At 43.2% G+C, this 13977-nt stretch overlaps 1 protein-coding gene across 1 annotated transcript in view; it reads right to left on the reverse strand.

Moving 5' to 3' along the window:
- CTR9 (CTR9 homolog, Paf1/RNA polymerase II complex component) overlaps nucleotides 1–8057 on the reverse strand; it is a 38447-nt gene extending 30390 nt beyond the window's left edge. Inside the window, exons 1-5 of the mRNA XM_070763179.1 lie at nucleotides 7870–8057; nucleotides 6318–6416; nucleotides 5496–5735; nucleotides 2868–2985; nucleotides 625–714 (exon numbers count right to left, since the gene is read on the reverse strand). Of these exons, the coding sequence (XP_070619280.1) occupies nucleotides 625–714; nucleotides 2868–2985; nucleotides 5496–5735; nucleotides 6318–6416; nucleotides 7870–7914 (592 nt within the window). The 5' untranslated portion in view covers nucleotides 7915–8057. The remainder of the gene's footprint in view (nucleotides 1–624; nucleotides 715–2867; nucleotides 2986–5495; nucleotides 5736–6317; nucleotides 6417–7869) is intronic.
- Between the last annotated feature and the right edge of the window lie 5920 nt (nucleotides 8058–13977).

The following is a 13977-nucleotide window of genomic DNA, read 5'->3' on the forward strand; positions in this document are numbered from 1 at the left end:
CAAAGCATCTTTGGTAGGTCAAATTTAAAACACTATATAGTCCGAACAAAACCCCACAAAGTTCTTTAACTTCATCTCTGTAATTTTCATGAGTGTTAGCTAAAATTTGAACCACAGAACAGCTCCTGGTTCTGGTAATAATCTCTGTTATTCACCAAAAGCTGTTATGTAAGAGGGCTAAAAATTCCATAGGTGACCAATATATAGCAATAGCATTTAGACTTATATATTGTTTCACATTGCTTTACAGCTCTGTCTAAGCTGGCTAGGGAACAGAGAAACACAGATTGTGTTCCTTTCTTAATCAAAGTCACCAGTTGAATGACCTTGGACCGATCACTTTTAACCCAAAACAACTGTTACATAAAATACTGACTTTTCATTAAGAGTAGCAGCTGGAAAACATGCAAATACAACTAGATAAATAGACACCATTTTAGTGGGAAGCTAACAGTACTTGTGCACTTTGGTGTACAGTCATGACAGCCATATGACTACGGACGTGTCTTTGGACAACAATGGATCCCTTGGCTAGGAAATGGAGATGAGCACCGTCCCCTAAACTCAGACACAACCGAGCAGGGGAAACCTTTACCTTTTTACTGTGCATGCTCTGGTTCTTACCTGGGCAGCCAGGATTAGTTCGCAGGGCCTTTTTATAATAGGCAAGGGAACCTCGGTAATCTTTCTTGTTGAATGAAATACATGCTTTACCTATTACAAAAGAGCAGTAAAAGATGATAAATATCTCTAAAGCATATGAGAGACATCAGGAGTTCACAATTTACCAACAGCAAATATATTAAAAGAATAATGCAGTTATTCCATGAAAAGAGAAAAGATGGTACAGTGGTACCTCATGATACGAACCCCTCATCTTATGAACAACCCGAGATACGAACCCGGGGTTCAGAAAATTTTTGCCTCTTCTTACGAACTGTTTTCTTCTTACAAATCTGCCGCCGCTGCCGCCAAGAAGCCCTGCCGCCCGGCTGTCACTTTTTGAAGCAGCCGGGGGGCTTCCCAGCGTCCTCCTGAACCCGAACGCCAAACCTGAACTTCCGGGTTCGGCGTTCGGGAGGCCGCCGAGAAGCCCCCAGGCTGTTTTAAAAGGTGACAGCCGGGCGGCGGAGCTTCCCAGCGGCCTCCCAAACGCCGAACCTGGAAGTTCGGGTTTGGCGTTCGGGTTCAGGAGGACGCTGGGAAGCCCCCCGGCTGTTTTAAAAGGTGACAGACGGGTGGCGGGGCTTCCCAGCGGCCTCCCGAACCCAAACTTTTGCCGAACTTCCAGGTTCGGCGTTCGGGAGGCCACTGGGAAGCCCTGCCGCCCGGCTGTCACCTTTTAAAACAGCCGGGGGGCTTCTCTGCGGCCTCCCGAACGCTGAACCCGGAAGTTCGGGTTTGGCGTTCGGGTTCAGGAGGACGCTGGGAAGCACCCCTGGCTGTTTCAAAAGGTGACAGCCGGGCGGCGGCGTTTTTCCCCCGTTGCACGGGTTAATAGATTTTACATTGTTTCCTATGGGAAACAATGTTTCGTCTTACGAACTTTTCGTCTTACGAACCTCCCCCTGGAACCAATTAGGTTCGTAAGACGAGGTATTTCTGTATACAAAAACATAAGTCACAAGTATGTCCCCATTTCCCCATAATCCAATTGTCAACATCCTACTGGTATTGGTTGTGTAGCAGATGCAGATTTCAAAATTGCTAATGCACTATTTTTATTAATAGCACAAGGCCTGATTAAGCCATAACTGTTATTGAGCTCTCCTCTACGTTTGCCATCTTAAACAACTCTCTGAATCTCAGTTTCTTTCAACAGAAGGCTGAATCAGGTTTTGCAGCAGTCATCACATATTGCACGTGGTGCTGCCAAGTTATTAGTACTGAAGAGGGAGGAATTTGCTTCTTTTTTTTATTATAGGAAAAACAGATCTAACAATCTAAACTAAGTAAAGTCATTAAAAGTCACGATAGGGGCCAGTTTTTATTTTCTAAATTTAAATTCAAAGTCCAAAATGAGCAAGAAGCTATCATTTCCAGCAAAAAGGGAAAAAAAAGGAAGAGGGCTTATTTTGGACTTTAGCTACCTACAGCAGGAGACGCTATACAGTGATCCCTCGAGTTTCGCGATCTCGAGTATTGCGAAACGCTATATCGCGAGTTTTCAACCCAGAAGTAAACAACACCATCTGCGCATGCGTGCCTTTTTTCCTATGGCCACGCATGCGTAGATGGTGGAGTTTCCCGCCGGGCAGATAAGCTGCTGGGCGGCTTCCCTGGGTCTTCCCCCTCTTGCCCCGGCAAGACCCCAGCGGCGGCGCGAGCAACGGCGTGGGCGGGCGGGCGGCACGCGCGGGGACACCCCAGCTCCGCTTTCCAGCTGGGAAGCGGCCCCAGCAACGGCATGGGTGGGCGGGCGGTGCGCGCGCGCTTGGGGAAACCCCAGCTCTGCTTCCCAGCTGGGAAGCCGCCCCAGCAACGCGCGCGCGCTTGGGGACATCCCAGCTCCGCTTCCCAGCTGGGAAGCGGCCCCAGCAACGGCGTGGGCGGGCGGGCGGCACGCGCGCGGGGAAACCCCAGGCGCGAGCAACGGGGTGGCGGGCGAAGGGCGGGCGGCGGTGGAAGTAAAAACACCATCTGCGCATGTGCAGATGGTGTTTTTACTTCCGCACCGCTACTTCGCGAAAAATCGATCATCGCGAGGGGTCCTGGAACGGAACCCTCGCGATGATCGAGGGACCACTGTATACCAAAGTGAAACAGATTTCCTTTGCGTGTTACACAGATCACAATCTGTTAAGGATGCTGGGTTCAACACTGTTAAATTGCGTGTATTTCCGTGAAGACAAAATATGAAGACTCACCAAGAAGGGCTGGAATGTTATTGGGAGACTGATTGAGTACAAAATGAAACTGTGCATCTGCTTGATCCATCTTATCCCCCTCCAGAAGGCAGAAACAAGCTCTTCCCAATAAGTGATTCTAGAAAAACAGGAAATTATCTTTAATTTTTATTTCTAGGACAAATTGCTACAAACTATTCTAAGTGATAAAAGAGTTTCAAAACCACATTTTGTTCCTACGTTCATTATTTTGAAGTGCTGCCTAATTGCTTCAAAGGTGTCCTTGTCCTCCTCCTTTTACATCCAGTTCTTTTCTATAGCAAAGGATAAGTTTGCAAGTTTTATTGGATTTATATGCCGCCCCTCTCCGAAAACTCGGGGCGGCTAACAACAATCATAAACAATCTACAATAAAATCCAATACTAAAAGCAAATTTAAAACCCCTTAATATATAAAAACCAAACATACATACCAGCATACCATATATACAGTTGTGACGGCCTAGGGGGAGAAAAAGTTTTAATTCCCCCATGCCTGGCGGCAGAGGTGGGTTTTAAGTAGCTTACGAAAGGCAAGGAGGGTGGGGGCAATTCTGATCTCTGGGGGGATTTGGTTCCAGAGGGTCGGTGCCGCCACAGAGAAGGCTCTTCCCCTGGGTCCCGCCAAGTGGCATTGTTTAGTTGACGGGACCCGGAGAAGACCCACTCTGTGGGACCTAACTGGCCGCTGGGATTCGTGTGGCAGAAGGCGGTCCCTGAGGTAATCTGGTCCGGTGCCATGAAGGGCTTTATAGGTCATAACCAACACTTTGAATTGTGACCAGAAACTGATCGGCAACCAATGCAGACTGCAGAGTGTTGGTGTGACATGGGTATACTTAGGGAAGCCCATGATTGCTCTCGCAGCTGCATTCTGCACGATCTGAAGTTTCTGAACACTTTTCAAAGGTAGCCCCATGTAGAGAGCGTTACAGTAGTCGAGCCTCGAGGTGATGAGGGCATGAGTGACTGTGAGCAGTGACTCCCGGTCCAAATAGGGTCGCAACTGATGCACCAGGCGAACCTGGGCGAACGCCCCCCTCGCCACAGGTGAAAGATGTTTCTCTAATGTGAGCTGTGGATCGAGGAGGACGCCCAAGTTGCGAACCCTCTCTGAGGGGGTCAATGATTCTCCCCCCCAGGGTGATGGACGGACAGATGGAATTGTCCTTGGGAGGCAAGACCCACAGCCACTCCGTCTTGTCTGGGTTGAGTTTGAGTTTGTTGACACCCATCCAGGCCCCAACAGCCTCCAGACACCGGCACATCACTTCCACTGCTTCGCTGACTGGACATGGGGTGGAGATGTATAGCTGGGTATATAAGACAACCAGTTACCAACAGGCAGAAATCCTTTATATGGAATTTCTGGCGTCTCTTCTCCTCTTTCATCAGGATGCCAAATTGCAACAGGAAAAGGTTAATTTTTGAGCTAATAGAGATTCTAAAAACTCTTGTTTGTATCTGCAGCAAAGTCTTGATCTAAAAACCCCTTTCTGATGCCTTGTATTTTTACATTACTCATATCCTTCTTTTTGTTGCTGAAAAATATTTGAGGAGCTCAGAGAATAAATGTTATCCATCTGCTCTATTAATATTTCTCCAATATAGAGTATGGATATATATTTCTGAATTATTTTTGTTCATTTCTGTTGATTTATACCCTAGGTTTCCTCCACAAACTAATGCTGGCTCTCTCCTTCAATATTTTGCTGACATAACTATATAACATTGATTAGTATCATTAGGGAGACTAAAACATATGAAGAACAGTTACAGGAACTGCACATGGATAGTCTAGTGAAGAGAAGGGCCAGGGGTGACATGATAGCAGTGGTCCAATATTTGAGGGGCTGCCACAAAGAGGGGGTCAAGTTATTTTCCAAGGCACCAGAAAGTCAGACTAGGAATAATGGGTGGAAACTGATCAAGGAAAGATGCAACCTAGAAATAAGGAGGAACTCTCTGACAGTGAGAACAATCTACCAATAGAACAGCTTGCCTTCAAAAGTTGTGTGAGTGTCATACTTCAGACTTTCGAAGAAGAGATTGGAATGCCATTGGTCAGAAATGGTACAGGGCAGTGATGGCAAACTTTTTCCCCCTCAGGAGCTGAAAATATGTGTGTGCTATTGCGTGCGCGTACCAATGACCATAATTCAATGTCCTCACATGCTGCCTCATCCCCTGTGCATGCGCTCATGATCCCCCTTCTCCACTTCCGTTGGGCCCACTTGACCTGTTCCCCCTCCCCCCGGCTCTAGAAATTTTCCTAGAGTCTGGAGAGGGTGAAAACGTCCCCACGTCCCTCCTGGAGGCGGAAAACGCTTCCCCAGAGCCTTCCCGTGAACCAAAATCAGCTGGCCAGCATGCACATGCGCACTGGAGCTGAGTTAGAGCAACGGCTCATGTGCCAGCAGATATGGCTCTGCGTGCTACCTGTGGCATGCATGCTTTAGGTTCACCATCACAGGTGTAGCGTCTCCTGCTTGAGCGGGAAGTTGGACTAGATTACCTATTAAGTCCCTTCAAACTGTGTTAATCTGTTAAAGATTATTTCAGTGAGCTATAACCTAAAACAAACAGGATTACCATAGTTGATTATCTTACCTGATCATACATGATAATTTTATCAGCCATAGTGTACAACAGTGTAGCTTGTGTAATAAACTCTTTCTTGTTATCTTTGTTTTTTTCTCTCCGAGCCTGCTGTACATAGTAAGCTGCTAAAGTATCTAAGCAAGTCATCTGATCTTTTTCATGGTCTCTATAATCCAGGTTTCCATCTATGCGAGCGGCCTCTAATAGTTTCACAAAGTCTTCGGTTTTGCCTTGTTTGTAATATTCCAGCTAAAAAGTAACCGAAAATACATTTAGCAATCTGCTATCTGTAACATGTCATTCATTTCATTGTTGATGAAAAATTTTGTGTTTGTGTGTGTGGCTAACCTATGGGCTGCATACAGACCCAGTTCCATTTTTGAGTGTAAGAGCCTCCTCAAATCATGCCACCAATTTCAGCAGGAAAAGCACCAATTTTAGTGACAGAATTGTTAATATTTGAGATGGAGGTAAGATAAAAGATAGTGTAAGTACGCTGACTTTATTGCTTAATATATCTAGCTTATTTCTTGAACTTCCTTTTCCACTGCAAAACAAACCAAAATCTTTGACCTCACCACTCTGGTGACATCCTGTCACCATATTCATTTTTAAAAAAAAGAAAATTGTAGACCTCATTGAAAAAATGTTGATACTAAAATAAATACAGATATTCCATTCAAATCGTCCACAAATGATTACCTTGATGAGGGAACAATAATATATTCCTATACGTTTCTACATTACCTTAAGTCAAATAAAATTATCAATGAATTCAAAAATAATTACTACTTTGGAAAATGCAATAGAGCAAACTGCTATGCAACTGACCGCTAGGGCCATCCATATGTGCAGCTGAGTATGTTCCTGTTTCAAAATGCTTATAACTTCATCCCCCTCCGGTAACTGATCGAAGTCAAGCTCAATGACCTAAAAATCAAATGACAACATTCATAATTCAATATTTTATTAGTTATTAGAGCATATACAATAAGATCACAAAGCAAAAACTTTTTAAAAAAGTAATTCCCACTACATATATTTCCTATTGTGTTAAGCCCCCTCCTTGGTTAAAATTATTTAAAAGGGGATAACTTTTCTACTCAGGAGAACACAGAAAAGTTAGATTTCCTTGTATTCATCCTATATTAAGGATTCATTCACAGAATTTGATTACTTTTCAATGCAGAAGAAATTTGTCCTCCTGTGGAAACCTATTATTATTATTATTAATTTATTTATTAGATATACACATTTAGCTTCATCTGCACAGTAACAGTAAATGTAAGCTAAAAGTATGACCAAACTCAGTGGAACTCCTGGCAAGCTTGTGGTAGTTTTTCTACACTATGGAATTGTTTTGAACAATGCTGTTAACACTGAAAATCTACTTTTTGTACCATGTAATGGTCATCTAGATTTTGCAGCTAGTTCTGGGAGCCCTGTTCTTTTCGTTTTTACATCTCAGTCTCCTGTTCAAGAAGTGAACAGGTATAAATCTGCTGAGCTCTCAACAATATTGGAGATAAGGTAGTTTTTTGTTTTGTTTTTTAATATAAAGGCAGGGACAATTCCTAAAGACAAATTCCTTGTGTATCCAATCACACTTGGCCAATAAAATTCTATTCTATTCTATTCTATTCTAAACAATCTTGTATTCACTCTCTAAATACACACAATCTAGCTAGGCAAAATGACAGTAACAGCAGTGACCTCCATATAGCCAAACAAAAGAAAAATTAACACTGGTAAAGCAGATTCAAGATCCATATGGATCAGTGCTTTATAAAAAATATTTTTATGCTTCCATTGCCCTTCCCCTAAAAAAATCATTAGCTGTTAAGGGAAGCAACAAGTTAAAGGATATCAAAACTGCAAAGTACTGCTGGGTAATAGGTATGCATGTACTTTTGTTTGCTTGTTTTGCCTTTAAGCCAGTTTCTGGCAAACTATATGGAGCAAACTATGCAATTTTCTACACAATATATATATTGCAAAAACATGTGACATACATACATACATACATACATACATACATACATATATATAGTGGTTGACTATTGCTTTTATCTCTGAGTTGAGGGGGAGGGACTGGCTCCAAGTGACGTCTAAAAGAGAACTCAAAAGTCTTCCGACTCCCTAGTTCAGGACTTTTAATCACGAAACCAAAAATGCTGTGTGTGTGCACAAGCAACGCATACAAAATATTAGTGGTAGCAGATTTACTTAGCACCAACTTCCCAGCAACTCCACGAGGACCGCTCCAAGCTCCTCCAAGGGAAGCGGGCGGGCTGTCCAATTACCCAGCCTTTCCCCAAAGCGACTTCAGACACAAACAGAGCCACCGAAAGCGAGCCCAAGGGGCGCCCCCGCACCAACTCACCTCGTCCGTATCCCGGAGGGGGATCTCGATCGAGCCCCGAGACATGATGGCGAGTGGCAGCGTCGCCGCTCCAGCTACGGGAGAAAAATCGCCACAGTCCTTCTAAAACACCTCCCGCCCGAGCAGCCGTCTGACCAGCAGCCCCACCACCGTCGCCGTCTGCGCAGGCGCTGTGGGCTCTTAGCCTCGGAAGCATGCGCGGAAGGCGACGCGAAAGAGGGCGACACGCGGGGGGAGGGGGGAGGGAGGAAGAAGCGATCGGCAGGTTCTTTTTCCCCTCTTCGATCTTCTGCTGCAGCTGTCGAATAGCGGGCTCCTTGGGGGAAGCAGTAGCAACCCTTTTAGAAAACGTTTCTCACGACTCTGTTGTTTCCTCTCCCAATCCCAAAACCTTCAACTTTACATTATCTCCAATCGACCTCTCCCGTTTTCTAAGCGGTCTGTAAGGGGCATGCATAAGTGCACCTTCGTGCCTACCGTCCTTGTCCTAATGTCTTTTTCTATTTTCTATTTTTACTTTATACTTATGTTAAACATACTGCAATATTATATTTGTATGGCAAATATAAATAAATTATGGAGAGCTCGCTTCAAATAGATGCGGCTTATCTTATCAGTACGCAAGATCATCTACCTTAAGGTCCTAACCTGGTGACCACTTTATTTATTTATTCCTTTGTCCAATACTAAAAAACATGGGAAGAAAAATAGACATGTAGTAATATATATAAGGGTAAAGTGAACTTAGAGGAGAGGATATATGAAAGAAAGAAAATATATATAATAAGTGAGAGAAAGGAAAGACAATTGGACAGGAGATGAAAGGCACACCAGTGCACTTATGTACGCCCCTTACTGGCCTCTTAGGAACCTGGAGAGGTCAATCGTGGAGAGTCTAAGGGAGAAATGTTGGGGCTTAGGGGTTGACACAATTGAGTCCGGCAATGAGTTTGATAACTCGATTGTTGAAATCATATTTTTTACAGTCAAGTTTGGAGCGGTTCGTATTAAGTTTGAATCTGTTGCGTGCTCTTGTGTTGTTGCGGTTGAAGCTGAAGTAGTCATTGACCGGTAGGACGTTGCAGCATATGATCTTGTGGGCAATACTCAAATCGTGTTTTAGGCGCTGTAGTTCTAGGCTTTCTAGGCCCAGGATTTCAACTGCAATTATTTATTTTATTTTTAATTAAATTTGAATGACTCCCATTCCCAAGGGACCCAGGGCATCTTGCAACAATAAAAATAATAAAACAATATATGAAATAAACAACGATGACAATAATAGAAAACATTAAATTTCATTTGTGCAGTCACACGATATACAATGCAATTATTATTATTATTATTATTATTATTATTATTATTATTATTATTATTATTATTTATTAGATTTGTATGCCGCCCCTCTCCGAAGACTCGGAGCGGCTCACAATTCATGCAATAACAGTAGGGCTATCGATAGATACAAACTAAATGTAGTCTGCAATTTGATCTTGATTGCAGAAAATATGGCTTCTGCAACAGAGTAGTAAATGTCTGGAATGCTTGACCTGATCCTGGCCTTAGTTTCTCTAATCCCCATAGATTTTACCTTAAAACTGTCTATCGTGGACCTTACACGTTTCTTAAGAGGTCCCTAAGGGGGCGTGCATAAGTGCACCAGCCTGCCTACTGTCTGTACCCACTTGTATGTACTCATTTTATGCGTTTATGGCTATGAACACATAAAATGGCATATAAGAAGCTATGTTTTGCTTTATTTATTTATTTCCATTTTATTTATTTGTCAAACATGTATAGGATAATAATAGTTTGTATAAACATAAGTAAAAAGTAACAATAAAAGAGGACAGGACAGGGTTGGTAGGCATGGTGGTGCGCTTATGCACGCCCCTTAACAGACTTAGAAATGGAAAGAGGTCCACTGTAGAGAGTCTAAGATTAAAGTTTTTGGGGTTTGGGGAAGAAGCCACAGAGTCAGACCACGGAATGAATCAAGCTAAACTGTTTCTATTCCAGTGATGGACAACCTTTTGAGCTTGGTGTGTCAAAATTCGCCAAAAAACTGAGCATAACTCGGGTGGTGTGTCACCTTGAGAAAAAAACTGGGCGGCATAGAAGTATATATATATATATAGGTAGGTAGGTAGGTAGGTAGATATATAGGTAGGTAGGTAGATAGACAGATAAACAAACAAAAAATACATATAAATATAAATAAATAATAAATCCCTTCTTTTTTATTAAAAGAAATTAATAATAAAACAAAACCAAACTCTATTACTATTAAAACTAAAACAACCAGCAAATTCAAAAACATAACTATTAATAAAAACAGGTGAGGGTTGGGGTTTTTCTTTCTCTGTTATTATTTAAGTGCTTTTACCATATGCTTTAAATCAGTGATTTTCAACCTTTTTTGAGCCGCGGCACATTTTTTACATTTACAAAATCCTGGGGCACACCACCAACCAAAATGACACAAATCTAATAAATAAATAAATAAATACATACATACATACATACATACATACATACATACATACATACATGCATACATACATAACCCCCTCATATATACAATCCCATGTAACATCCCCTTATAAATACAGTCAATCATCAATCATCCCTCCTGAAATTTATACCACTGTCTCATTTCTGGGTACTTCTCCTGTCTTTCCCCCTTTTCTCTCTCATGTTTCTCATTTCTCTCTCTTCCTCCCTTTTCCCCTCATTCCTTCTCCCTCTCACTTCTCCTCTTTTTCCATCCCTGTCTCTCTCCCCCCCTTATGTGTGTGTGTGTATACACTCGAACCATTTCCAAAACCAGTTGAGGGCTGGGTTTTTTTTATCTTTTATTCTTTTCAAAAACAGGTGTGGGCTGGGGGCGGGGGTTCTTATTATTTGGATGCTTTTTACCATATGCTTCAAGAATCACCTCTCTCTTTTGTTTCTCTCTCCTCTCATTCTCTGCCTCAATCATTTTCTCATTTCTCCTTTTTTCTTTTTGTTCCCCTTTTTGTTCTCATTTCTCTCGCTCTCCTTTCCTCTCCCTATCTGTCTTGCTTTCTCTCTCTCTTGCTATCTTTTTCTCTCTCTTGCTTTCCTTCTCTCTCTCGTTCTCTCTTATTTTCTTTCTCTCTCTCTTGTTCTTTCTCATGCTTTCTCTCTCTTGTTCTTTCTCTCTCTCTGTTCCTCTCTCTCGTTCTCTCTCTTATTTTCTCTCACTCTTTCTCTCATGCTTTCTCTTGTTCTTTTAAAAATTTTTTAAAAGTGTGGGCGCACGCTACTACGCATGCGTGAGTTCTGACATCCATAATTCGCTACCCCTCCTCTCTCTCTTTCTCTCTCCTCCTTCCTCTCTCATCTCTCTTTCCTTTCTCTCATTCCCTCTTTCTATCTATCCTTTCTATCTCTCACTCTTTCCTTCTCTCCCTCCCTTTCTCTCTTTCCTTTCTCTCATTCCCTCTTTCTCTCTATCCTTTCTATCTCTCACTCTTTCCTTCTCTCCCTCCCTCCCTTTCTCTCTCTTTCCTTTCTCTCATTCCCTCTTTCTATCCTTTCTATCTCTCACTCTTTCCTTCTCTCCCTCCCTTTCTCTCTCTTTCCTTTCTCTCATTCCCTTTCTCTCTATCCTTTCTATCTCTCACTCTTTCCTTCTCTCCCTCCCTTTCTCTCTTTCCTTTCTCTCATTCCCTCTGTCTCCTGGGGCTGACTGCGCCTGCCCTGCACCCCCAACCGCGGAGGGAAAGGATTTGCCTTTCGGCACCGCCAAACCCCCCTCCACCAGCAGCAAAAGCCTGAACAACGGAGCTGAAAGGCAAACGGTGCATCCCTCCAGAAGCAGCAAAAGCCTAAGCGGCGGGGGGCGCCGTTTGCCTTTGGCGCCTTCCCCTCCACCAGCAGCAAAAGCCTGAACGACGGAGCCGAAAGGCAAACGGCGCGCCCCACCGCTTAGGGCGGCTTTTGCTGCTTCTGGAGGGGTGGGCGCCGATGCATCAAAAGCCTAAGCGGCGGGGCGCACCGTTTGCCTTTGGCGCCTTCCCCTCCACCAGCAGCAAAAGCCTGAACGACGGAGCCGAAAGGCAAACGGCGCGCCCCGCCGCTTAGGCTTTTGCTGCTTCTGGGGGGGTGCACCATTTGCCTTTCGGCTCCGTCGTTCAGGCTTTTGCTGCTCGTGGAGGGGGGGGGTTTGGCGGTGCCGATGCCAAATGCTTTCCTTCCGTGGTGGGGGGTGCAAATGGCGCGACGTCTACGCAGGGGTTTTTTTTTCAGACTCTTTTTTGCGAGCCCGGCATGATTTTTTTAAATTACAAATTAATAATAACCCCTCATCCTTCCCCTCTTCCCCTCCCTCTTTTTCTCCCTCTCTCCCTTTATATTTAACCCTTCCTTCCTCTCTTCCTCTCTCCCTCTCTTTCACTTTTCTCTTTGGTGAACCCCCCAAACTGTTCAGATTCAAGAAAAAGCTTATCAAGGGGGGTGGGGGGTTGTGAAAATCTAGTTATGAGCCGCCAAAGGAGGAAGAAAATGGTGCGACGTCCACGCAGGTTTTTTTTTTCACTCTCTTTTTTGCGAGCCCGGCATGATTTTTTTAAATTACAAATTAATAACCCGGTAAGGGTTTACCTGTAACAGCTATAAGAGAAATGGCAATTAAGTTATTCAGCCCTCCCCGATGCGATCGACCCAAGGTGAGGAGACACCATGCGCTGCTCGTGGAGGGAAAGAAGCGAAGGAGGGGAGGGGAGGTTGGAGTAGATTTCCTGGCGGAGCGATATGGGATGAGCAGTTTAATGTAAGCAAAGTAGGACCCCGGGTAAATAGCCCTGGGAGTGAAATTAAAATTGCAACCGGCGCAATTTTTAAAAAAATTGCTGCAAAACAAAATTAAGGGGAGAGGAAAAATAATAATAATAATAATTGCAGTTGCTGTAGTTGCAGTCGGTGGGAAATTGGAAAGCGGGGAGATTTGCATCTTCACCACTCTAAGCTCCCTGTTTCTCCGGCGGCCGCGTGTCACCTAAAATGGCTCCGCGTGTCAGTGCTGACACGCGTGTCATAGGTTCGCCATCACTGTTCTATTCTTTGTAAATTCTGCTTTTGTTGCAGTTAAAATAGCATAACTTTGATGGTGGAGAAGTTGATCCATAAAAATCTTTCTGATCAACATGCTTTACATATTGCTTCCAAAGCTGTGTAGGATTGGTTATTGCAATTGCAAGATTAAAGCTCTCACTAATACTTGAAAAGAAGGCTAATTGCTCAAAAAATAATCCCTGGTTAAAAACAGGTATTATATATTATCACATTCCTATTTGTATCTTGAAATTATCTATTAACCCTGGCTATAGTATTATTATTTACCCTTCTAATTATCTTTACTCCCCCTTTTACTGGTACATTAGTACCTCTACTTAAGAATGCCTCTACTTATGAACTTTTCTACATAAGAACCGGGTGTTCAAATTTGTTTTGCCTCTTTTCAAGAACCATTTTCCACTTACAAACCCGAGCCTCTGAAACTGTAACCGGAAAAGGCAGATAGAAGCCTCTGTGGGGCCTCTCTAAGAATCTCCTGGGAGGAAACAGGGCCAGAAAAGTCAGGGAGAAGCCTCTGTGGGGTCTCTCTACGAATCTCCTGAGAGGAAATAGGGCCGGAAAAGGTGGGGAGAAGCCTCCATGGGGCCTCTCTACGAATCTCCTGGGAAGAAATGGCCTCCACCCTCTCTGTGGTTTCCCCAATCGCACGCATTATTTGCTTTTACATTGATTCCTATAGGAAAAATTGCTTCTTACAAACTTTTCTACTTAAGAACCTGATCACGGAATGAATTAAGTTCGTAAGTAGAGGTACCACTGTATTACTATTACTATTACTATTATTACTATTACTACTATTATTACTATTACTATTATGTTGCTTTGCATATATACTAAATAGTTTTTATACTGGAGACAAATTTCTTGTGTGTGGCCAAATAAAGTACTGTATTCAATTCAAATCAAATCTTGTAAAATTGGATTGTTGTCTCGTTAACCTTTGCAAAAAGACATAGATAATAGGATATGTGAGCTTCACAAATACAGTATATAAAAAACTTGTAA

This window comes from Erythrolamprus reginae, chromosome 1 (genome assembly GCF_031021105.1).
Source record: "Erythrolamprus reginae isolate rEryReg1 chromosome 1, rEryReg1.hap1, whole genome shotgun sequence".
NCBI lineage: Eukaryota > Metazoa > Chordata > Lepidosauria > Squamata > Dipsadidae > Erythrolamprus > Erythrolamprus reginae.